Here is a 27,532-nt window from a genome sequence, read left to right on the forward strand (position 1 = left end):
TTGAGTATTTACACTTATATCGCAGTTTTCAACATCTGTTATGGTTCCATAAGAAATATTCACATTTAGCATAGGCTCTGGGGTCTTTATTTTGAAGATTTTGCACCCTCAGACCCCGAAATTCATCCATATTTTATATATTGTGTTTTAAAGGACAGGTGAGTGTAGTTGAACGTACCAAGAGGAGGACCTGCGTGACAACACAAGCCCAATTTAGGTTGATGTCAGCTTAAACCTAACTATAACAATTGCAATGAAGTAATGTTATAAAATGGTTTATTTGTTCGTCTCTGTGATGTGTATATGAGTCACGGTGAATAATGTACGAGAGATCTGCTGGTTACCACGCTTTTGCAGCAAAAACACTGAAAATAGAATAAACTTTCAATTGGCTAAAGATGATTATGATATCCGAAGCCAAGAATAACATTGAGTCAGTAAAAAGACAATTGATTTATTTGAAACGCAAATAAGCGTAGTTTATTTAAGTGTATAATCATGAGTTTACGGATTTTTTACCACAATCATAGGGTCTCGCGGTGAATGCGCAGATTCTCAGAGTTGCTAACTCCACAGCGGTCTCCTTCTGATTTAATGATATCTGAGCGTCTCAGTTGGTGCTCTGCTTACTGGTATATCACATCTGAAATCTCTGCTTGAATACAGGTGATAATTTAGAATACCTTTACCTCATGGCAAGTAATGGCCTTCATAAGGACTATTATTAGAACCACATATAGATGACTCAATGAGTGTAGGATGTAGATAGTCCAGTGGTTGCTCTCGCTGGGGTCTGGTCAATGTACAAGTGGTCCTCCAATGGCACAGACCTCTCCTTTGTTGCCCCCTGCTGCCCTCTTCATGTAGAAAGGCAGGGCATTAGGCTATGACATCAAACTTCTGCTCCACAAGTACCTCCTAGCATGTAGAATGGAAAGTGAGCAGAATAGCCATCTGTGCTAAAGGAGACACAGATCTTCCTGCTCACCAACTAGGTTCCTTCCACCCTCTACGTCGTATATAGTTTCTCACTGACAATAATCCTCCAATACTGGATCCTACAACTCAAGGATTAAGTATCCCGAAAGACAAACAGTGAACAGATTATCACCCCCGCTAGCTCTTTTTTAATTGTTTTATTAAGGGGTGAAAAAACTTTACTGGCACTTTAACCTCACTGTGCACTGTATGGGGGAAATAAAACATATAATATAGGCATACATAAAGGCAAAAATATAACGCTTTTATTATTTTATTTTTTTAATAACAAAATAATTATATATTTTTTTTGGTAGAAACAGAAAACGTAAACAATTCACTCAAAAAAAAAAAGGAACAAGATGAGGTATTTTAAGAAGTAAAAAAATAGAAAAATCTAATAATAAAGTGCATTCCAGTTGTTACAAAGGCCAAATTAAAATTATTATACTTTTACAAGGTTGAAGTAGCTTTTTCATGCGATGATAATATAAATACTATTTAAATATGTAGAGAAAAAAACAAAAACAAATGTGAAATAAAAAGTGAAAACCGCACTAGAGGCTCCAGAAAGTCTCCGTTGCGGCTTTAGATGCTCAAACGTCACGCTGCCCTCTAGTGGTAAATAGAGTTACTACCGCAGGACTTAAAACGGCGCTAAACACACTTTTATCTAAAAGAAACAAATTACATTAGCTATTTTTTACACAAATGTACATGTACTGGTACAGTTATAATACATGGATACAAAATAACAACAAAGGATTAATATAATACAAACCGGGTATACTTTGCTTGTAATCAATAGTATAAATTGGCTCAAACATAAAAAAATTATTATAACGTAAAGTTGAGAAACTGCAGAATGAAAGATTCTGCCGTTATCCGAACTCGGCGCTAAAATGTGTTTCTAAGAAAAAGCCATCAATATTGCACCGTAATCTCAGGACTGGGAGATAAATGATGATGCAGTATTAAAAAACTGAATAAAAAATGTTGAATTGTGACAAATGCAGAACCCTGAACCAAAGTGTTCAATGACCCCTTTCTGAAAATGAAACTGCGGTCATGAAAATACAACGACGTCCGATAAATTATTATCTTATGCATGTCTACATGGAGGCGTTCTATACAAAATTGTACTTATTATCATAACGGCAGATATTAAGGATGGAGATGATTCTGCGGGGTCAGTATCTTCTTGCCAGTCGCGTGCGAGGGTCCGCAGAGAAGCTGCGGAATCGCTGTGTCGCTGCCGAGTTCTCTGCAGGCTGTGATGACGTTTGCTGAGTATTCTGCGAGATGTTAAAGGTTAAGCATATGATTATCTGCATCCGGAGAGCTCTCATTTATGATCTTTTTATACTCTGGCTATAGGCTACTGTATGCCGATCACATGTAACGTAGTCTGTAGGTGGTGTAAGTCTCTTAGGCATGTGTTTGACATCGGGGGTTTGTTTACTAAGGGGAGAGTACACAGGAGAGTTGTGATTTCAGCTCGTTGACTTCACATTACATTATGAAAAGCCAATACCGGTACGCTGGCCCCGTATAATGTATTTTTAAATCAGTGAAGTTACCCCCAAAGTCTCCTCACTCATTGAATTGTGCATTATTCAGGGCCTCCTCACTGGAGAGGCTTGCCAGTGTTGATCCTTCATAATGAATAGTGAAGCGGCAGAGTTACGGTTCTCATACACACTCTCCTTTTAGTGAATAAACTGCACTATTTAATTGGTTAATTTATTTTGCCAGAAAATGCATGGGCAAAAGCATGGAATTTAACAGGGATTCCAAGTGCTTGAAGACCCACATTTTTACATTCTGCAACCTTACACAAAAGGATTGGGTTTATGTGACATTAAACACAGGTAACGGTGCAACTTTTCTCAATCATACTGCAACGTTTTTGTTCACAGTGGGGAGATAATGCTGCCCCAGATAATGCTAGGGCTAATTCCTGCTCTAAACAGTGATCTAAAAATCAGGCACATTTTGAACTTTTTTTTAAAAAATTCAATGTAACTGAAAAAACTGCATCACTATTTCCATTTTGGCCCCAAATTGCTTTTTTCGCAGGTGCCGATAATACATACGTGCAGTTACCGGCACTACGTATACATCTTTCCAATATCACTGTGATATACCTGCGTTCGGAACAGATAAGTGTACTTAACTTATTATTTTTGTTCTTACCAGAGGTGAATTCAGTGGAAATCCATTTGCAGCGCTTGGGGTTTTCACGACTTCGTGCACATCTAAAAAATTCACACAAGAAACTAAATTTAATTCTTATTTAATGCAGTATCTTTAACGAGTGTCTAGTGTGTCCATGCCAGCCATTTCCCCCAAAGCCACGTATTATTTTCACCTGCTGCTGGCCAGGAGCTGGGCTGCCCCCTGTGTAGTAAGTGTGATGTATAACTGGGTACAGGGCCGGCCCTACAATGGAGCCGACTGGGGCAATTGCCCCAGGCGGCACTTTTGAAGGGGCGGCACTTTGCCGCCCCAAGAGCTTTTTTTTTTAAGCGGAGGAGAGAGAGGGGCGCCGAGTGGTTTTCGCTTACCCGCTCGGCGCCCCTCTCTCTCTCCTCCGCGGCGAGTCTCCCTGTTCGGTCTCGGTGCCGGCTTGTAATGCTGAGCGCCGGAAGTGGCGTCAATTTCCAGCGCTCAGCATTACAAGCCGGCACCGTGGCAGAGCAGGGAGACTCGCTGCAGGTCTGTTTAAACGTAAGTACTTTTAAATGGGGGGGGGTAAGGGTAGATAATGGCGTCGGCGAAGTTTAAAATGCCGCCCCCCCAGGGGGGGCAGCATTTTAACCTTCGCCCCAGGCCGCATTAAGTCTTGGGCCGGCCCTGACTGGGTAACCCATCCTCTACTGTGAGTTTATACATCATACATACTGCAGGGGGCAGCACTTTAACTGTGAGGAGATGCCAGGCAAACACAAGCTGGCTTAACATCCTCGAGGATTTGGATGATGAGACTCTCTGCTGAGCGTTCTAGTTCCATCAGACTGAATATTATCACAAAGGTCATCATCTCTTTTTATAATACATCTCACAAAAGTTATGGTGGGTAAAGGTGATGGAAAACCCTTCCACTTAAATTTAAGGGGGTGGTAGAAGTATTATTAAACACTCATCTACAGACACCAGACAGGCCAGAAGGCTTGTTTTTCCCTCAGAAATCTCATGGTGCTTCCACAACCACAAGGGATTCTGGGTAGGCACATGCAAATACGGTAACAATTATCACCTTTTGCCTCTATATGCACTTTATACATGGATACCTTGAAAGTAATTGCCCGCTGTACAGGACAGACTTTAGACAAAACTCGGGTAAGAGGTGCAATAACCAGATCAGCACTCATGGACAGCTGTTTCGTCTTTAACGGGACTCGTCAGTATGAAGTTGTGATACTGGCTTAATAGTTGAGGCTTGGGGAAACACGAGAAATACTAATAACATAAGTTATGGCAGTAAAGGTGATGGAAACCCTTCCACTAAAATTAAGGGGGTAGTAGAAGGATTATTAAGCACTCATCTACAGACACCTTATAACAAGTCTCCAAACTCGGATTCTACCGAAAAGGTGACAGAGGAACTGCCAAAAACACAGCTTTTGTCATAATAAACTACCCTTCCTCTTTTTTTCCCCCATTAATAATAATTGCTGGCAAAAGGTGGCAAAACTAGCAAACGGGGGAAGCTACTTAATAGTGGAGAGAAAACTCCATGAGTGAGGATGCCATCTCCATCGCCTGCGCCCCCGGCGTCCTTACTCTGCAGTCTTTGATTGAGACGATCCAGCGACTGAAGAAGCCTCTGCTCTTCCAGAGAGAGCGCGCTGGGACTTGGGTTCAGGGACTTGTGCTTGTTGGTTTGGATCGCTTGCATGGCAGTGAGGATCTCTCTATCCGAAGCAGACGTCTCCACCAGATTCTCCGCCAACATAAACTGCACTGTGCTCTCTGAAACTGGAGATAGCGAAACATGAGCTGTCGTGACCGTTAGCAATCCAACACTTGGAATCATAATCCGTGTTCTGCGTCCCGTGGAGCGCACATGTTAAGGGCCACATCAATTAACAGGCTTCAGTAACACATATAGCAATCTAATAGGGCAGGGGTGTCCAACCTGCGGCCCTCCAGCTGCTGCAGGACTACATCTCCCATAATGCTCTTTCCGCTAAGGGGCTGGCTGAGGAGTATGGGAGATGTAGTCCTGCAGCAGCTGGAGGGCCGCAGGTTGGACGCCCCTGTAATAGGGCATTTGCCCAGATGTCTGACATCTGTTCACCTTCCCAGAAACCTTGACTTTGTCACATAGGTGTGTGATTTTCCTCGCGTGGCCCTGATAATACCGCGTTGACAGATGTCTTAACAAAACTACAAACAAACAAAACTACAAACAAAACTACAAACATAACTACAAACTCGTCCAACTGACTGCTGGAAGCCGCAAAGCTCCGGAGTCTGCAAACTCTATCCATATCCCGACAGAATCGTAGTGCAGCGGCGATCGAAGAGCACGCAAAGTGGCGCACTCCGCGCCTGTCCGGGTTACACATGTGACGCTGACATATGTCGCTTACCTTCACCGGCGGCTGGCGTGGAAAGTGTCTGTCCCGGCCCGTGAGCGCTCGGATATGGTCTTATCTGTAGAGTATGCAGGTTCTGTCGGATACAGAGAACACGAAACATGTTAAAACAGATCATCGGCTTTGTGGAAAGATAACGCGTTCGTTCATCAGTCCTGGTAGGTGGGATGAGAATCGCTTGAATTGACCAATTCTAGTATTTCTATATAATTCTTCTAGGTGATCAGTAGCGCTACACCGTAAAGTTACTTGGTTTATTCATTAAAATGATATGAGCCATTTTTTCCCCAGAGCATATACGGTATGCATTCTATGTGTTATTGTACAGCGCTACGGAATATGACGGCGCTATATAAAACAATAAATAATACCCTGAAGTATGTGGGATGTATAAGCTCACGGGAGAGAATCTGGTGCCGAGCTATACATCCCTACTACCGCAGGGGACTGCGCTGGTCACTAACATCTTAAATGTATACAAAAAAAAGCTGATATGGCAACCATGGTTGTCGATAAGTTGCACTGGGACACATTTGATGTCGCCCTATGAACTATACATTACAAAGGGCCAAGCCTGATAAGCTTCACCTGGATAAGGTCCATGAAGACCTCGTATAATGCATATTTAATGTTACAGATGTAACTGGGCACTATGTGGTTAAACCCTCTAGATTGTAAGCTCCTGTGAGCAGGGCCCTCCTCACCTGTTGTCTCTGTAAGTCAAATTGTTATGTTATCTACTACTTGTTATGTCCTGTCCACCCATTGTACAGCGCTACGGAATATGAAGGCGCTATATAAAACAATAAATAATAATTATAACTCGAGAGATTTGGGTAAGGATTATGAAATTGGGTGGCATAAAGCAGAAATAACGAGAAATTCTATCATTCTCGTCCGAAATCAGGTAGAACTACGACAGCAAGACACGTTGTGTAACTTCTTTCTTTCAGACATCTGCAGAGGAATGAGGTCATTCTGGGCTGAAAAGCGCGTTTTAATCTCTTTATAGCTCGTCTTTTGCCTTATTTACACAACGATGAAAAGGGGGTGATGATGAGCCAAGAGGCTTGTGTTCTGAGTAAACAGGAGTGATGAGCGGGCCGCACCGCAGCTGGATCGAGTTCGCGATGACTTCACTTTCACCCGGTTTATGACATAACACCCCACTCCTAGCCAGCAGTCACTCAGGGGCCAGCCATTCATCTCAGAAACAGACTTCGATGGCAGATAAGACCCATTCGGCCCCTGTCTGGTCTGCTGGTTTTTCCTGCTCTAAAGACGCAATCAGTCCATGGTCTCGTCTTAAGATTTAGGACAGCTTTATACCCATCCCATATACACTGTATTACCTCTACCACTTCTGCTGGGAGGCTGTTGCACTTATCTACCACACTCTCTGTAAAATAATCAAAATCTAGTTAATTAAGTGACTTGCATTTGGTTTATAACACATGCCCAAATCTCGTTATTTTTTATTAGAATTTAATTTAGGAAATGATGTGAGGAAATACACAGATAACATGAACAGCAGCCGCTCGTGCCATTTGTAGAGAAAAATAAAAGGTGAACAGGTTCAGTTGAGTTATCACCTTACAGGCATCTCGCTTAGACCAGGGCTGGCCAATGCTCACTCAGACCGGGGTCGGCCAATGCTCACTCAGACCGGGGATGCCCACTCAGACCAGGGCAGGCCAATGCCCACTCAGACCAGGGCTGTCCAATGCTCACTCGGACCAGGGCTGGCCAATGCTCACTCAGACCAGGGCCGTCCAATGCTCACTCGGACCAGGGTCGGCCAATGCTCACTCGGACCAGGGTCGGCCAATGCTCACTCGGACCAGTGTCGGCCAATGCTCACTCGGACCAGAGTCGGCCAATGCTCACTCAGACCAGTGTCGGCCAATGCCCACTCAGACCAGGGTCGGCCAATGCCCACTCAGACCAGGGCCAGCCAATGCTCACTCAGACCAGGGCCGGCCAATCCTCACTCAGACCAGGGTCGGCCAATGCCCACTCAGACCAGTTTCGCCCAATGCGCCCACTCAGACCAGGGTCAGCCAATGCGCCCACTCAGACCAGGGCCGGCCAATGTGCCCACTCAGACCAGGGTCGGCCAATGCCCACTCAGACCAGGGTCGGCCAATGCTCACTCAGACCAGGGTCGGCCAATGCTCACTCAGACCAGGGTCGGCCAATGCCCACTCAGACCAGGGTCGGCTTAGATAGCGGGATGAAAAAAAGAACGGATACAGAGATGGAGGAGGGGGACCAAAGAGAACTGCTTGAGAACTTGGGGGGATGGGGGGGTGCAACCACAGCTAGCCCCGGGTTGCTCCTAATATTACACATAGCCCTCGTCTTATGGTTAACACAAACATGGCTCATCTCGAACATGAATACAATGCTGGGTGGACAACCACAACCCTACAAAGAGTGCCTGGGAAATCTCCGGGTCACTACGGGGGAAACTCTGTTGCGGCGCACGTCTCACTTCCTGTCCGTTTCCCTCCAACAACGGCTTCTTCCTGCCTGTGGTGCCTGGGCCAGCGGGATGGGTAGCCGGAGCCAGAAAGTTCCCCCGGGTATGGGCCACCTTGATCCTTTACCCCAAGGATCAAACACAGATACCGCTTCTGGAAGACAAGCTATGGGCTGAATGATACATGAACCCCCGTCCGCGATCTCATACCTGTATGTGCTGGGTTCTGAAGCCCGCGGGGTTTATGTTGCCTCTTCTCTGCTCCAGTAGTCCTCTGCGTTTATTTTCATTGCTGTCCGACATCTGTTTCCTTCTTGCCAGAGTAATATAACCTTTAAAGAGAACGGCACAGAAATAAGGTCTGCTGGGAGACATAACACAAATAAACCTCACTCGTACTTTGGATTGATGAAAAGCCTTTTTTTAATCCTCTGACGGATCACGATTTCAGTCTACAATTTGGGGGGAAAAAATATGTTTTCATGGAACATTTTAAACTTTAGAACCGTGGCGTGCGTGAGATGCAGCGAAGCTCGGGCTTCTAGAATAACATTCAATCTGCTCTCCTTCCTCCATGGAGGAGAGAAATATTGTAAAGATAGAATGCGGCGGCTCGGACCGTCGGACGGGACACCAAGTGGGCAGAGATGTCGAAGTTTTTTTTTTTTTTTAGAACTTTCTATTCGGGCTTATTCACCCAATTTTAAGTACACCGTAAAAGCCATTTGATCACCTTTTAAGAGCCATGTGGGGGGGGGGGGGCATTCAAATATGTAAGAGGATTAATTAAAGTCCAAAGGGAGGCATTTTAATTAAAATTAAAAAAAAAGTGCAAGAAGTAGAAGTCTTTATTTAGATTTAGAAAAAATCTACTTTACAGAAAGTGTCGTTGATGGAAACATAGAATCCGATGGCAGTTAAGAACCATTCATCCCATCTAGTCCCTTGTCCTGATGCAAGTCTTCCAGCTTCTGCTGGAAGGCTGTTCCCCTTATCTACCACCCTCTTGGTGAACAAAAACCTCCTTGTATTTCCTTTGGAATCAACTATTCTCTTGTACTTGAATGATAGCATGTATTTAAATATTTCTGCCCCCTCTCTCCTTTATCATGCATCTTTCTTAATACTGATCAGTCGCCCAGTGGAGGTGGTCGGTACGCCGAAAAGGAATTCTAGAAAGCTTGTGTATGAAGCTACATGATTACGGTAAATGAGAAAGGGCAGCCAACCGGCTCTATTCTTCACACCTTTTTCTAGGGGTGATAAATTTTACTTTGTTACTATAGACTGCCATTATTTGCAAACCCAGAAGCAGCCATTGTTGTCGGTCATGTGATATTTTGGATGGCTTTCCCAGCACATTCACCACACTGAGCTGATGCTTTATGGCAATGCTAATGAAGTCCTGCCCCTGTACAATGAAGTCTTTTCCTGCACAGACTTTCCTCCATCACGCTGTCAGGATGGTTCTATTGCTAACTAAAGGCAACAAGGATCTTTAAGGCAATGCTAATGAAGTCTGTTCCTCCATAAACTTACATAAGACAGGCTGTCCAGCTGGGCGATTAAGACTGAGCCATTCTAGTGTTTACCACAAGGCAGTATGATAAGGAGTAGTGTAGTTGTCTAGTAGATTGGGCTTTTGACCAGGAAAGGTAATTTACCAGAAATGTGTACGTTCTTACCGCTGTTGGGGGGAGTAAAAACCCCATTTATCCTAGATAGGGGTTTCCAGTTGGTCAGCAGCATCCCTCCATCAATGAGAACTTGGGACAGGTTATTCCGCACAGGCTCTGAATCAGACGGCAGGTCACCGGGGCGGAAATCCCCTACAAAAATAAAAAAGCATGTAATATGACCAGTTATCTGTACCAGACCGGCAGACTCATGATGTAATCATCAGGGTTTCGTTCTAGATTTTGACCTCACCCACTATGCCAAGGCACCCCCCCCATAATAAAAACAGTATTATGGGGCACGTGGAAACCCGTGTATCCCGTACATGTATCACACGTTGCACTTGAAGGGGTTAATTGGATGAGTTATAAAAAGTTTACTCGCTTCTCGGTGCAGATAATCACTTGATATGTGATGTGCGTTCGTGATACAGAGCCCCCCCCCATCCATGGCATGACTGACCGCTGATTTTATAGCACGCCGTCGGGGAGAAATATATGAATCCATTAACACAAGTCATCTCGTTGGCGTCTATAGTTAATGAACTGGCTGAGCGTTATATGAACAGGTGGCAAGCTTATATTACACGCTTGGAGTGTTTATTCTCGGAAGTATTTATTGTAACAACATTTCAATGGCAGTAAAACATTATCTCTTTATTCTGCTTTATCATCCATAAAAGTTGGAAGTCTCCGGAAGCGCCAATGTCGTTGATCGGTCAATAATCCGTACTGTGGGTTCAAACCGACACGGTAACCTTTACATAAACATAATTTATCGACGTGGTTCCGCTATGCATATAGTAAATCTATTTTACATATTTCCACAACATCGGAGGCATTGCTGGTCATGTACTAAACATTTACTATTTCCACCGGAATTTCCCTTTTATGGGTTAATTGGGGTTAAAGGGAGAGTTCCGCCAGTCCACCACGTTCTGGTGGGTAGCACCATGGCTGGAAGCTTCACTGGTGGAGGGGCTGAGAAGACCCGCGTTACAATCTGCCGTCTCATACGTTACCATAACTGAATAGCCGAACAGTAATGAGCTTTTTCATTGGTTCTGGTAACTGAAACTGCTGCCCTTAGGGCCATTCCTCAAATATACTCTTTTTCTTGAACATGGAGGCCATGTCCTGGACTTTTACCAGAGGAGAACTGGCAACGGCCAAATAAGAAGCTCTGATTTATACATTGTGGACCACTACCCAACATCCAAACGTAATCCCATGTATCCACCAAGGGGCACAAAGACTTTAGTGGCAGCATTTAAATTCCGACTGGATCATTTCTATGCTCCTTTCCAGGCATTCCCTGTCGGAGAGCGCACACTGAGCCCGTTGACTGACAGATACGCCCGGGGGATGCTTTATTTCTGGGTCACTTGGCTAGATACCCTGGGGCTGAATACTGACAGCCCTCCCTTTGGCCTTTAATATCCATTAAAATGATGGAGTAGGAGACTTTAAGGCCTGGAGGAACAGATCATCTCCAAACACGCAGAGAGCCGAAGAGCAGCCGGGGAAAAAAAGGTCCACGTGTGTGGACACGCACGGATAAAACATTAAAAACAGCTAACGTGTTCTGAATGCCTCGTTAACGTGAATGGACGCGTGACCGTTCACACAGCTCGAAAATAAATTCATTATAGAATCTTCCAAATAAATATCTGTCGGATGGTGAGAAGAAGGTTACCCCAGAAATGACCCCCCCCCCCCGTATTCATTATTCTGTACATTCTGACTCTCACCTGTATTTTTGTGAGTTAAGGCACTACGCACTCCTTGCCACAGAAAAGCAATTTCTTCATCGGTTGGAGTGTGGTCCAGCCGCAGCCCGTTCTCTCCGTATATTGGATATCTCTTTTTGGAAGCGAGCGAAGGTTCTTGCGGAGCAATGGACTGCTCGTCGGTTGGCGTGAGCACTGGTTTGGTAGCGGTCTCGGAGACGCTGTAAGGCCGGACGGTCATGACGTTACCTTTGGAGTTGGATGAACTCTGCGTTGATGCGGTGTCTGCCGGGGACATTTGGTTGGATGGCGGTGTGGCACCGCTGGAGTTACTGGGGTAAGCATTAACCCGGCTCGCAGTCTGAGGCTTGGCATCTGGTTGACCATTAACCGTGTCCAACGCTGGTCTTGGCGGAGGAGGACGCGGCATCATAAGCTTCCCCTGATATTTCAGAACCCTGCTGGCTTCTGTGGCTGACTGGGGTCGGATAATTGCCCCTTTTCTGTTTCTGTGCATAACAGCATACTGACTTTTAGCCGATTTGGGTCTCCTCACTAGTTTTGTCTTTGCTTTAGGTACATTTTGGCTGTTTTGGTTGTGATCTACAGGGCTGGCTTCTGCTCCTTTGGAGGTCACCCAAGCTTGCTTAGTGAAATGGTAACCAGTGGAAAACATAGACTTTGGAGTTCCAGCAGAAGGTTCTGATCGCTCGTCTAACAGATTGTGTTCTAAGACATCCCTTGGATGGTCGATCCGCTCAGTGAAAGCCATTTGTACCCCAGTTAAATGGTTGTTTATAACATCTGTTCCCCCCACTGGCTTGTCCGTCTCATCTAGCCATCTAAGTTTTTTATTGCCTGTTCTTTTATTTTCTTTCTGTTTGGCGAGTTCAATGCTGTCCCTGAGACCGGCTGTACCGGTGTCCTCAAAGCGCAAGACTTTACTGACCCCGCCGCCCCGGATGTATCCATTCTCATACTTGGAGCATTTCTTTAAGATGCTTTTCAGCAAGCTGCTTTCTTCCCTTCCGCAAACATTATTCCGAGGCCTTCTGCACTGTGCGGAGTATCCGGGATCGGGGTGAGTAAGTGCATTACTCGTAAGGGAATGATTTTGCCTACTTGGAACAAAATCCTTACTGGAAATAATGGACCTTAAAGGTGAATTTTCACGCAACAGCAGCTCCTGGTTATTACCGTCTGGGCAAGTAATACGGCCATTGTTGGACTCATAAAGTTCTCCATTGTGCGTGTCCGTCACCGTCTCCATACCAGCTAATGAAAGTGCTGTATTTCTATCTTTTTTTGAGCTTACCCCATGATGACAGTTACTGGCAGAAGGTTCCCATTCTATAAACAGACGGACTGGCGGGGCTGCCAGGGGCTGACTCACGGGGTGTTGTATTGTGTCTTTGTTTTCCGGTGGCACCGAGCTCGGCCGGGCTTCTCTCGGGGTTGGGTCAGGTGTGGTCCAGGCTCTGGATGGCTTAGAAGTTGAACTCTCTTTATAACCTGGCTCAGAATGTGTCGCTTTGTTCTCAGCAGTACTTTGTCCCAACGGGACAGCGTCCGGATTTGGGGTAGAGGTGGCCTGCGTATTATCTGAATCGCCGCCTTTGTCCTCGGTAACGCCATTCAGCACCGTTTGTTTTGCCGTATGGCCAAGTGACTGCTCTTGGTCACCGTCACGTGAATGCTTGGCTGTTGGAAGCTGAGCAGGTAAAAACCGATGGGGCGAAACAGAACTTCGACCATTTTCAGTCTCCTGATAAATAAACGCTGTGTCCGCTTCAGACCTGGTCACGGGATAACCGGATGTTTCCGAAAGGTCTGTGTACGGAGTTCTAGACGCAAATTCTTCCAGTATATCAATATCTTCCTTTTTCTCTAATTCATCTTCCAGACTATCTAAACTTAATACACTTTCTGAATGCGCAAGCTGCTCCACTTTCTGGTGAAAATTCTGCAAACACACAACAAGGTAAACATTTTATGCCATGAAACAAAATATCCATCCATAACTATTTTTGCCACCTTATTGCTAAATTCAATCAAATACAGCAAGAGAGTACGGTATGTTTTATCAGCATGGATTTGAGGATAAGAAAAACTGTATAGTCTTAGTGGACCCTTTATGGGGCCAACACAGAAAAAGATTCTGAGACCTCAGCGGTATCAACTTTAACTAGGAATACATTTTTGACAACCAATTCACATCTACAGATGAGGTCTTTTTATTTCTGCAAAATGTGAAATGAAAAGTGGGACATCAGCGGCATCTCGTCTCCCGCAGGATCTGCGATCACTTGTATGTGAAACACTCTGCAGAGCTCTTCCTCGTTTGGCTTCATGACTAATTTGCCCGTTTAGCAGGTTACAGAGCAGCTGGACGGATGGGTGCTGGCAGGGCTCAAATTTGCTGCTAGAGAAGAAAGCCAGAGAAGGTTGGCGGGGGAACATGGCCAGCGAAACCGACTTTGTTATATAAACTGGACTTGACGGCTCATAGTAAGGATATAGAGACATAGAAACATAGACAAGTGACAGCAGATAAGAACCAGTAGACCCATCCAGTCTGCCCAACCTCTGAGTACTTTCCTTTGGTACTTGCCCTTATCCTATATCTAGCTTGGCCTCATGCCTATCCCATGCTTGCTTAAATGCCTTTACTGTATTAACTGTATCTACCACTTCTGCTGGAAGGCTATTGCATGCGTCCACTACCCTTTCCGTAATGTAATATTTTCTGATGTTACCATTAAACCTTTGCCCCTCTAGCTTATGACTATGTCCTCTTGTTGTGGTTTTATTTCTCCTTTTAAATAAACTCTCTTCCTTTATCTTGTTGATTCCCTTTAAGTATTTAAATGTTTCTATCATATCCCCCCTGTCCCGTCTTTTTTCCAGGCTGTATAGGTTAAGATCCTTTAACCTGTCCTGGTAAGGTTTATCCTGTAACCCATAAACCATTTTAGTAGCCCTTCTCTGAACTTTCTCCAACATTTCTATATCCTTCTGGAGATCCGGTCTCTAGTACTGTACACAATACTCCAAGTGAGGTCTCACTGGTGATCTGTACAACGGCATAAGCTCTTCCCTCTATCTACTATCTAATACCTCTCGCTATACAACCAAGCATTCTGCTAGCATTACCTGCTGCTCTACTGCATTGTCTACCTACCTTTAAATCCTCAGAAATAATCACCCCTAAATCCCTTTCATCGCACGTTGAGGTTAGGACAGTACCAAATAGTCTATACTCTGCCCTTGGGTTTTTAATGCCCCAGGTGCATTACTTTGCATTTATCTACATTAAATGCCAATTGCCACAGCTCTGACCATTTTTCCAGTTTACTTAAATCGTTTGCCATTTGGCTTCTTCCTCCAGGAACATCAACCCTGTTGCAAATCTTTGTGTCGTCAGCAAATAAACATATAGAAGGCCACGTGGTTTGCTGAGACAGTAATACTGTTAAAGCCTCAGCTTGTTCCACTTTGTCTAGACTTGTAGTGTCACCTGTCACTTGCCTGGGTGCGTTTGCTTTGTAATGGGGAGGAACAAAAGTTTTCTGTGGATTTTAACAATCTCAGGTTTAGAATCACAGAGTGTTTGTTTGCTAAAGGCTAATATAGAAGGAATAAAAAAAGAATAGGTAACCGCAGCTCAAAAAATCTTAGCTGGCAAATACTATATGAAAAAGCAGGAGTTAGAACGCCTTAAGATCAAGCGGCTGCTACGGAGATAGAAATCCTAATAACATCCGTCTAAGAATCAAGACATTAGTGCCCCCTACTGGCAGATCATGAGACCATTTATAGTGATTGCATGAAGTAAACTATTTAGAGAAATAAAATACTTACCCTGTTCATTTTAACATTTTCATAACTAAATGAATTATTAGAAACATCACTCCTAGGCCTTCCCAGAAACCATCTTTTAATAATGTGATCTTCGCCTCATTCATCATTTTTGCCAGGAACACTTTATTGTAACAAAAAACGTTTTGTTTACCGCTTTTTTTTTTTTAACATTTTACGGCCTATCAGTTCCTGATTTGGTGTCACATGTTCCGATCGAATATTGTGAATGAGGCACATCATTCTTTCATCATGTAAGTTTTTGTCTCATTCAGTTTTTCAGGGAAAGCTTAATTTCCATGTGGCATAAAAGAAGGCAAACCATTGAAGGATCATATGGTTCCTGTAACTATTACTTGAGACTCTGTGGGTGATTGGTATAGGACTCACGATCAACAGAAGATAGTAACAGCATGAAGGAGACAGTATTCACTTGATATGTGACTTATACCATCATATGTAAGTGGTGAGTATGTACACACCAATATTTTTGGATTAACGTTACCCCCTAATGCCAATGTTCCACACAACCCGATAGGCTACTTTATGTCAGGTTGACCATATACTCCACAGCTGCATTAAAATATGCGCTGAATAAAGCATTTTTATATGCTCCAAAATATGGGTATGAATATATTGGATATGCTGAGTATGGTTTTACCTGCAGGCTGCTGAGGTGCTGCTCTTCTAGACGTCGTTGGGCCTCCTCAAGCTTGTGCTGGAAGTAAAGCTGCTGACTGTCGAACTGATTCTTTGACTCTTGAAATACCCTTTCGTATTCCGACGTCGCTGAGGGTTGTTGCTTTTTATTCCAAGTCCCATTTACAGACAAGACGCTTGAGGATGTGCCTGCGCTCCTAAAAAAGAGATCAAATGCTTACAGCATTAGCGTGAAGTTATCTCGCTTATTTCAATAGAGTCCGAAGAAAAATTAGAAATATAGGATTTGAACATTATTTTTTTTTGTTAAAAGAGGTACGAGAACACTGCATTTTCTTAATATTTAGTTAAATGTCAGCAAAATGCATATCCGGTGTCCCATTGCCCACCATACGTTTCAAAGTATTCCATGGGATTCCAGATGTTGGCTTTAGACAGAGATTTCTTGGACAGAGTCCTTGGCTTTATGTCTTGGTGACATCTCTACATGTAGGAGAAGTGGGTAGTTTCCCACTATTTTATCGGTTTATACAATTTAGGAACGGACCATTTGAACCTCTTGTGCAAAAATGTCCTTAGTCCAGAAGATGGAGGAGTTACTACCGTCCTCTGCCGCAGACCCTCTCTTCAGGACATGGTGCTCGGTTGTCCGCAATATCGAGAAAACTGGGCAACTTTCCCGATATTGTGGACAACCATGCGCCATGTCCAAGTATCTGTTACTAAAGAGTAGGCTTTCTTCCCTGGCAGATACTTAACCCCTTAAGGACAATGGGCGGTCCCTAAACCCATTGAAAACAATGCATTTTGAGCCCGTACATGTACAGACTTTGTCATTAAGGGGTTAAAGTGGAGTTAGATACAATGTTTGTCTCTGAAGTGGGTTTAAAAGGACCTGCGATTTACGCTGAACATGTAAATTCACTCATTACACTGTTCTTTATCATCCAAAATGTTTAATAACATCTGAACTTGGAAGTAATAATAATAAATATATAAAAACCATACCTTGTGTTATCGAAGCTTCTGTTATTGGGTAAGTAATAAATCGAGGATGAAACAGTTCCTCGAATTTGGTTAAGCGCATCTTCTAACTTCGGGGTCGGCTTTCTTTGCGCATCATAAGCTGCAACAAACAAATATCCAGAGAATTAAATCGATTTTTGCCATACGGGTCCCAAAAAAAAAACAGACACCGTTCCGTATTTAGTGATACATTAGACTGGATAATTCATGAAACTAGGACATCATTATATTAATAACGGTTACTTAGCTTGGGTTACTAGAAAATGCAAATATGGGACACTTAGGCACAGATTACAAGAGAAAGATCGCTAAATGTATGGGTTTCCGTTACATTTCTGACGTGCGACCTGTCGTCTATACCAGCTGACTTACCCCAAGGGAGTGTTGCACTGATGATTTTTCAATGAAATAATAATGATACTAATAATGATATTATTATCAACACGAGGCTTCCATGTGAAACTATAGGACCTACGTCTATATTTATTTAAGCTACACTGGACTGGATTCAATGCTGAAAATAAATCTATCTATATATATATATATATATATATATATATATATATATACATATATATATTGAACCGGCACGAGGAGACAAGAAGAAGGGGTCTCAGGGGTCGCACCGGACCCCCTAAAAGCACGTTGTGACGCAATGCATGTAGGGCTGAGTTGAACTGTATGCGCTCAAGATGTGATAGTTGTAAGGTAAGGACACATCATTTATTTTCTGGCCCTATAGGTTCCAGTTCCGAGGAATCACTCACCACCTTAAAAACAGCACATCCGCAGATGGCCTAAACAACAACGATGGTCATGAAAAGTGTTGAGGGGCAAGCAGGTCACCTCTTTATTGTACATAAATTGAAAAGAAAAATACATTATTTTGATATTATAGCCCAAACGTCTTATTGACTGCTTTTTCTTTAGTTTGTCAGCATGGCATGGTATAGTCCCACAGAATGAAGTGGCTTCCACAACCATCATTCATCAAGATCTGATTGAGGAACCAAACCCACCCATTACTCCTCCGAGGAGCGGAGTGCACACTAACCTTCTCTCCTGCGCTGCGAAGAAGCGAGATGCGCTCGTTGGAACTTTTCTGTTGCTTCCTGAAGCTTTAACTTTCTTTGTTGGAGAACCTCCTCTCTGAATTTCTGCTCCTTTTCCTCCTCTTCTCTCCGTTTTTCCTCTAAAGCTCTATCCAGAAATAAATAAATGTCAGTACTAAGACTCGATCTCCATAAAAGCATAAAAACCAAAATATGCCGAAATCCCATGAAATGACAGGAACGTACCTCTCAAGCTGCGGAAAAATCACAATCAAACATTAAGAGAATTGAATGGTGAAATAAACGCGCGTGACAACGTGTATGTAATGGTTATAGTAGCTTAGGTTGAGAAAAGACTTGTGTCCATCATGCGCAACCCTTTTCCTATTCCTTGTTTACCGCTGTTGATCCAAAAGAAGGCAAAAAAAACCCTTATGTCAGCTTTCAATGGGGAAAAAAATTCCTTCTTGACTTCCAATTTCTCCACTAAATAAATATGAATTCCCATTCTATCAAACATAGCCCTCTATGATCTGCTTCATTACAAAAGCATCCAGGCTCTTTTAAAAGGCATCTAATTTATTTAATGCAAAAAAAGAAAAAAGAAAATACAGCGCTAAAAGTGACCTAGAATATATATAAAAATAACCAACACCACTGTGAAAAAGGTAATAATATATATCAAAATTCTTTACCAATCATATATTCGTACACAGAAATAATGAATGAAAGAAACCTATTATAGCAGCTAGTCAACTATATAATCTCCACCAGGTAGAGAAAACCTATAAAGATAAAAACAAACTCAAAAAAAGACAGCGCTCAAATAATTATATAAAAATTATACAAAGCTTTAATAAATACATAAAACATATATAAAAAAAACATAAAATACGCAAAATACAAAAAAATAAGAGATTGAATATACTATATCTCAGCAAAGGCACAATAATGGCTTCCCATCCCACAATGGGTTAAGGGATGCCAGAAATGATATATATACAAATAATGGTTACATATATCAAACCTAAACAAACCTAAACAACCAAAAAATATAAAACCCATAATAAGTCATTATTGTGCCTCTGCTGAGATATAGTATATTCATCTCTTATTTTTGTATTTTGTGTTTTTTTTTATATATGTTTTATGTATTTATTAAAGATTTGTATATTTTTTATATAATTATTTGAGCGCTGTCTTTTTTGAGTTTGTTCTTATCTAATGTATTTGCTTTGGCCACCTCTTCAGGCAGCGAATTCCGTACTTTTATTGTCCTCACTGTAAGAAAATCCCCTCCGCTGTCAGAGACTAAATGTCCTTTCTTCAGATCATAGCGGGTGGCCTCTTGTCCTCCGTAATGTTCTATTAATGAACAGGCCCTTCGTATGGGCCCTGCACATATTTATATAACATTATCATATCCCCTCTAAGACGCCATTTCTCTAACGTGTACACAATTTTACTTTTCTAGCCTTTCTTCATAACTTAAACTTCCTATTCCCCTTATTGGTTTTGTGGCCCTCCTCTGAACTTTCAAGTGTTGAAGTCGCATTGCAAGACAAAAAAAATTAGAATGAAATTCGGTGAAAGGCGATATTAAAGGAAGAAAGAAAATGGAGTGAAACGGTGAAAAGCAGTCCATAAAGATCAAACAATATCGCCCAGTTATTCCGACCATCACTATCTCATAGAATACCGTCCATTATCAAAGGAACTGATCAAAAATGTAGAAACCGTATATCACATCGCCGACTAGTTTATCAAATATACGGCCATGAAACGAACCGTGACTTCATCAGAGGGCTTGCATGAAAGCCAACGTCTACAAGCAGACAGAAAACCACAAATATACTCAGCGTTGGGGGGGAAAGACCAGTAGAAGCCCCAAACCTTCCCGATGGAATGGGAAAGACATACCTTTAATTCACGCTAATCCTCTCGATATTTGGCGGAATTCCTTACAGGTCGCATGGATGTGGACGAGCGGAAACGTTGCTGCTATAGCCAAGAGGTTGACCTCCGTCTGGTCAATGACTCCAAGGAACGCTGCTCCATGGACTGACGCGAGATACGGAGAATCGTCCCTCTTTATTCCTGGTTATATTTTCACCGTATTATCGCACACGTTATATTATTAGTCAATAGGAGGACGTCTCAGGCACGTTATGTAATCAGGCAACAGACTCGGCCCATGACTCACAAGGAGCGGCGCCAACTGAATTAGAAAAGGAATGCGAGGGGACGGGGACAAGAGTTTGTTAAAATATTAATTATCCAGAGTAATTAGCGTAGTCTATTATTCCACTAACGGAAATGACAGCCTCAAAAGGAAAGCCTTCCCCAAAATGTCATAAAAATACCTAGTGTAGTATAGAAAAGCCCCAACTTTAAACATTTCCATTGAAAGAAGCCATAAGAGGAACCACCGACCCATTCTAACGCAAACAAAAGTTACTCAGACTCCGAGACGCGATTTATTAGACAACGTAATTATTAAAAGCCGTGACGGCTCACAGGAGATTAATTTAAGCTCCCAAATACTGTCCCATGAACAAACACATGACGTGCCGCGCTCTGTTATTGTACACAGATACTCCGTAACCTAGCAGAGGAGCTCTGTGCTGCTACGTCACATTTATTTATATAGCGCCAGCAGATACTGTAGCGCTGTAAAGTCACGCGCGATCACAAACTGGTACAAAAGGAGGAGAGCGCCCTGCTCTTGTGAGCTTGCAATCTAGTCGGCGGCTGAGGGGGGAAGTGAGATGGTAGGAGAGGACGGCTTGGATAGAGATGAGTTGATAAGGTCAGGGTGATCTGTTGAGGTCGTTGAGATGGCTTGGTGAGGGGGATGGCTGAGAGTGTTAGGTGTGTGAGGTGGGTTTTCAGAGAGCTTTTGAAAGTTGCGCACGAGGGAGAAAGTCTGACGGAACGGGAATGCCTGAGAAGCGGGAGCGAGGGGAGGTAATGAGGGTAGAAGACAGACGCAGATCATGAGAGGGACGGAGAGGGCGGTTAGGGGTGTATTTGGATAGGCGGGTGGAGATATAACGGGTGACGAGTTGTTAAGGGCTCTGCAGGTCAGGGTAAGAAGTTTGATTCTGCAGGGTATGGGGAGCCAGTGAAGAGATTGGCACAGAGGAGCGGCGGATGAGGAACGGTGACCAAGAAAGATGAATCTAGCTGCAGTGTTGAGGACGGATTGGAGCGATGAAAGGCGAGAGAGAATATATAGTTATACTGAAGAAGACAAACAGACTGGGCTACAATAGGCTCTGGCTCTTTAAGGCCAACTACAAATAAATGCTATAATTATGGCCACTAAAGGACTGGATCGGCCACACAAGCAGCACTAAAGTACACGGAAGGCTCCATCTGCCACCAGCCTACTGAGGATTTGCCCGGTTCCTCCATCTGCTTTCTAGGTAAAGTGAAGGTTTGGGCAATATATATATTATCAGGTCAGTGCCATATATTTAAGAATTTACCACAGTTAAGTAGATGAGGACCTTTATCAAGCTTGCTCTGGAGCACAGAGGCGGACGGAGAAGGGGCAGGCAGAATAATATCTTTGGAAGTGACAAGGCAAGCGGAGACCAAGCAATTAAACTCGTCAGAATGTTAGGTTAGTCACAATAAATCAGATAGCAACCATAGAAAACTAAACAGCAACCACTGTTATACAAACCAATATACAGAAGTGGAAACATCTTCATATATTCCAGCTAAACGAAATGAACTGTCTGCGGGTGCAACAGCCGAGTAATAAATCTCTCATTACTTTAAAAAAACACTATTAATTAATTATGCTCTCTCCACCTAATGTATCGGTTTGTCTTAGTCCGTCAATTCTTGTCTTGTCAGACCCCTTGAATATATGTATTGTATTAAGCGCTGCCTAAGCTATATATATATATATATATATATATATATAATAGTAATAATAATTGCTTGGCTATGCTTCCTGGCAACATCTGGGATCCTGTTCCTTTAAACCTAGACAATGGATTGGTCCTGCAATGGTGATTACTGTATTTTTATAGGTGTTTCTACTTTGGATCCGAATGTTATTACGCTGCGGCAGTTAATTATAGAACAATCCGAACGTTTGGGATACAAATCAGAGCCGTATTTAGAAATCCTCATAAATCAAAATTGCGCGGATCACGCCGCACATGTAATCCCTACTCATTTAAATAACCTGTCGGACAAGCGAGAAAAATGTTTTAATTAGGCAGCGAGTTTTGCTTTCCTTATTTACTGGGTTCTATGTGAAGAAGAGCGTGCACGTGGCCAGGCGCGCTTACAAACATGTAGGAAACATATTAAAAGCACGGCAGGTCATGTTTTTGTCCTATACGCACAATTACAGAACATAACGAAGACTATAACCAAACTTACATTAATTTATATAAAAATCAGCCCATAACGATGTATATATCCTAATTCGTACAATGTACCAATAATGTCTGAATTTGTCACCATCGCTGCATTTACCATAACTACATTTATTTAAACTACCTAGTGGATTTAATGTTATTTTTTTTACATTTTTAATTATTTATTTTGTTACAAACAGTTTAAAAGTTCACGTCATGGTAGCAAAGATTGAATTAAAATTCAATGTTGTGTCATAACTTCCTGTGTGCAGGAATGATCTGCATGATTATTCCTCCCCGTTTAATTATATCCTCCTATTGTAAAGTTAGTGATTGACGTTACATCCTGTAGGTAATAAACCCTAAAATTTTAAATTATAGAGAAACAAAAGCTCTGGGTGATTTTGCTAAAATCTGTTAAGCTGACATTTGACCTTTAAAAGAAATCTGGAGTGTATATTGGCAGTAGGACGCGCAGGTCATGCGTTGTTGTGTCATGCGTTGTTGTGTACTAATGTACATGTGGATGAGCTATTACAGAGTATACAAAACGCAGCGCACAGTCGCCATCACATAACATTTCTCAACCGGTTTCCATCTCTGTCAATGAGTTTCCATGGAGAGAACAAGGGGTTAATCATGAGTGAATTATCCGGATCATCATTACATTCACAGCAAATTAGTATCCAGAATGGATTAACAGGCGAGTGTCAGGAATGAAAGGTTTACACTTTAAAAGTACCAGTGTAACAAAATGCCGCACACGACACTTCATCTTTTAATAGGCCATGTCTAAAGTCACCCCCCCCCTTCACCTACAAATGCCCCAGAGGTATCACTACCTTACAGGCTAACGATCTTAAGTAACTAATTCATTACCGGTATTTCTTTTTTAGTACTCTATTCAAAACAATTACAACATTCGTAAACCTTTAGCAATGAATTATACAGATTAGAATTCATGGGGCAAGAAAACATTATTAATATCCATAATATCAAAATTTATCTAAATAAACTGTATGAAAAAAGAATTCGCAGACGTCGTCATGTTAAACTAAGTGGTAAATGGCCCCTGTAGGCAGGGGGTTACTCTATGTAATGTACAGACATCTGCACACAGCAGAGATTAAGGTGCGAATGAATGAGATTCTGAATGCGAACGCATTATGCTAATTAGTAAACATTACCCAGTCCAAGGTCAGGACGATGGGCAGGCAATCGATCCGAGATCATAATAGCTATGTTACGAACTAGTTGTGCGTTGGATCAAGGAATTGGCAACCGCATATATGTAGCAGGGTATTCACCTACTACAGTCCCCTTCTCCTCCGAGATTGAGCCTCAAGTGACCAGTGGATATTTATAGGGTTTGCACACAATTGATTAGAAACACAGGTTTATTCACTAGCGGAATGGTTGGCAGGACAGTTTTAACTTTCTCATTTCGCTATTCATTCTGAATGGATAACACTAGCAAGTGTGAAGTGCTGAGTGGGCGCTCCTTTTTTCCGCTGCCTGGTAAAACTTGGTGATATTTTTCCTTAAAAGATTTAAATTGTTCATCTATGTTTATATTGGAATTACCCGAAAATATAAACCCGACAACAGAGAAGAAGAAGCAAGACATCATGAATCCAACAGTAACCATATTTTGTTACATTATATGACATCATTAATAATCTACTACTTATGGTAGAAAACCTGTGCGGATACGCAGTTCCCCATTAACACAAATAGACGATAAACACAGACGTACGCGCTGCGGCTGATACGGCGAGAACAAACATAATAACCTGTAGACTGTAGGAGGCATGGAAGCACACGCCGCGCAGGTTATTTATTTTGGCTATGAACACGGAGCATAAGTGTCCTGCTGCAAAGTCTTAGGGAACAAGTAAGCAGATCAGGCATCACAAAAGCGAATGAATGAACTGCAGTCACATGCGGTCAAAGACAAAAGCTTTGGGATGGTCCTGACCTGCTGAGAACATCCACATGGTAACCATGAAAAGCCATTTACGGCAGCCAAACACAACCGGGCCGAATCAGGCCAAATCAATAGCTGAATTTACCACTGCTTTTATAAACCTTGTAACATTGCTGCCAACAGTCCTGAATTTGCCAGGACATTCCTGATTATGATGCTTATGGCCCAGCTGTTGGCTTTTCGGGCCTGACTCTCAGGACTGCTGGCACATTCATAGTGGCTGAAAAAAAGAGGCAAAGACAGTGGCCCCCTAGCTTGGTTCCTCAAAATACAAATTTATTTAAAAAAACCCTAAAAATATTAATATCCCTGAAAAAAAGGCTGTCCAAATTGGGATTGTTTTCTCTGGGGAAAAAACCCATCTTTGTACGGAAGAAAAACCTTTACTTTACTTTCAAGGTCAATACAAAGATCGTTTTGGAGATCTCTTTATGAATCGTACCTAAACACGTGGACATTAAGTCTTTACAGTGAGGGCGGTTAAATTGTGGAATACACTGCCTGGAATTTGGGCTAAATTGATCTATTTACTGCATTCAAAGAACGTTTCGATGTTTCTGTAGATATGAAACGCTTCTGTGGTTATCACGAGTAAAGATTAGGTTGATCCGGGGCGAGTCCGACTGTCTTTGAGTCAAGAAACTCATATCAACTGATATGGGTCGTGGAATGGTTAACTTGCCGTACTATACTATATGTTTTCTTCCAACCCAATTAACTATGTAAATTCCAACAGGGAATTAATGGTGAGTTTGGCTTCTGTCAGAGAAGGCACTGCCTCTTTAATTTCTGCAAATGGAACCGACACATCGCGATGCTATGTAAGAAAGCATGCGCGCCTTTTATACCGACATGTGCCAGCCTCCCTTGCACATATCAATGACATATCATCATCATGCAGAGTGTGATATTATATTGTGTGATATTTCAAGTGAGGGCGTCACTGAAACCATTATCGAGCATTAAGGCTGCCGTCCCACCTGCTCTGAGGAATTTAACGCTACGATGACTTGGGGGGGGGTGTTGTTGCCTGCAGTGCCACTTGGTCTATAACGGTCTCTGAAGGCATGGCGTCGGATAGCGACGTCTCTTGTGTACGCCGGCAGGAACCCGTTGATGGGGAAATAATCTGATGACTTACTTTCTCCGGCGATTTGTCTCCACTGATAATTTTTGCGCGCGCCTTCGATGTATCTTTTGCTCGGCTAGCAGAACCCGCCGTTCTTCCTCAAAGTCTGTTCCCAGAGGTGCTTTCAAACGTCTTGTAAACGGTCAAGGTTAAGGTTACTTCTGGATACAGTTTGACGGCAGTCGTGGCATCTGAACTGAGACGTTACACTTCTGATCATACAAATATACTTCACAGGTTAATATAACACACGGGAACAACAAATTCAAACTCACAGCTTGTTAACCCATTGTTACAGCCACACACACAGACTAGTGCTAACTAGTGCACACACATACCTTCAAAAGTTTGGGGTCGCCTTCATTGTGCATTAAAATAACAGTATGTGTATGTATATATATATGTATATATATACACAGATACATACATACATGCGCACACATACACACTACCGTTCAAATGTTTGGGGTCACTTAGAAACTTTTTTGTTTTAAAAGAAAAGCAAGTTTTGTCCATTAAAATAACATGAAATGGATCAGAAATCCAGCACAGATGGGGTTAATGTTGTAAATGACTACTGTAGCTGGAAACTATTTTTAATGGAATATCTTCATAGGCGTACTTTATCACTCCCATCACTCCTGTGTTCCAATGGCCCTTTATCACTCCCATCACTCCTGTGTTCCAATGGCCCTTTATCCCTCCCATCACTCCTGTGTTCCAATGGCCCTTTATCACTCCCATCACTCCTGTGTTCCAATGGCCCTTTATCACTCCCATCACTGCTGTGTTCCAATGACCCTTTATCCCTCCCATCACTCCTGTGTTCCAATGGCCCTTTATCACTCCCATCACTCCTGTGTCCCAATGGCCCTTTATCACTCCCATCACTCCTGTGTTCCAATGGCCCTTTATCACTCCCATCACTCCTGTGTTCCAATGGCCCTTTATCACTCCCATCACTCCTGTGTTCCAATGGCCCTTTATCACTCCCATCACTCCTGTGTTCCAATGGCACGTTGTGTTCGCTGATCCAAGTTTAAGTTTAAAAGGCTAATTGATCGTTAGAAAACCCTTTTTACAAATTATGGTACAGCCAGAAATGTCCTTGTTTTCCATGAAAACAGCTGAGTGACCCCAAACTTTTGAATGGCGGTGTACATGCAGCGCTGTACATGCAGCTGTATGTAACGTGTTCCTCCGGATGTAACATGTATATAAAGGACTATATTCAATGTTCCTTCTGTGCAATCTGAAAAGTATTATACAGGGGATTTTAGGGCCATGTCTGCTCTATGCTGATGTTATACACGGCGTCCCCTTGCGTTTGGAAGGATACGAGTACGACGTTGTGTGTTGGTTCCGCATGCTTCTTCTCTGTCCGGTTGTCTATAGATCTCTCCTCGTGTGCTGAGTGTCGCGGCCCCGGGTCATGTATGACAAGCTGATAATGTTTGGCCGGTTAGTAGCAGAGCTCATTGCAGGCAGGGGGGCACGCTGTATAAAGAAACGGGGCTCAATGTGAGGGTCTGCGAGGAACGCAAGCGCCTTGTGTAAATCTCCAGGAGACAACAAAGAGTCCTTAATGTGTCAACCAGGTGACAATGCTATGAGTCCAGCTGACTACGACTTGGCAAGTGTCAGCGACAGGTGAAAAGCCAACACGGCCACATACAGGGCACTCGGTGACATTCAGGGGGGCAGCGCAGAGGGGGCAGATGGGTAAGTGCTGCTGGGGATACAGCTCTGTGTTCTGTCTATTACGGTAAATGAGAGCAGTGATGGGGGAGAGGTTCAGTGATGGGGGGAGTGGAGAGCAGTGATGGGGGGAGAGGTTCAGTGATGGGGGGAGAGGTTCAGTGATGGGGGGAGTGGAGAGCAGTGATGGGGGGAGAGGTTCAGTGATGGGGGGAGTGGAGAGCAGTGATGGGGGGAGAGGTTCAGTGATGGGGGAGTGGAGAGCAGTGA

At 43.0% G+C, this 27,532-nt stretch overlaps 1 protein-coding gene across 1 annotated transcript; it reads right to left on the reverse strand.

Moving 5' to 3' along the window:
* Positions 1 to 2,016: 2,016 nt before the first annotated feature.
* On the reverse strand, positions 2,017 to 27,047 carry CEP126 (centrosomal protein 126). The gene is made up of 12 exons (XM_053456512.1): positions 26,904 to 27,047; positions 25,577 to 25,696; positions 18,069 to 18,214; positions 16,997 to 17,114; positions 15,990 to 16,185; positions 11,492 to 13,433; positions 9,750 to 9,893; positions 8,275 to 8,396; positions 5,577 to 5,658; positions 4,765 to 4,959; positions 3,175 to 3,236; positions 2,017 to 2,273 (listed from the first exon to the last, which is right to left on the reverse strand). Exons 1-12 carry the CDS (start codon positions 26,930 to 26,932, stop codon positions 2,169 to 2,171), a joined length of 3,261 nt encoding a protein of 1,086 aa, XP_053312487.1. The 5' UTR covers positions 26,933 to 27,047; the 3' UTR covers positions 2,017 to 2,168.
* Between the last annotated feature and the right edge of the window lie 485 nt (positions 27,048 to 27,532).

This window comes from Spea bombifrons, chromosome 2, assembly GCF_027358695.1.
Source record: "Spea bombifrons isolate aSpeBom1 chromosome 2, aSpeBom1.2.pri, whole genome shotgun sequence".
NCBI classification, from domain to species: Eukaryota; Metazoa; Chordata; class Amphibia; order Anura; family Pelobatidae; genus Spea; species Spea bombifrons.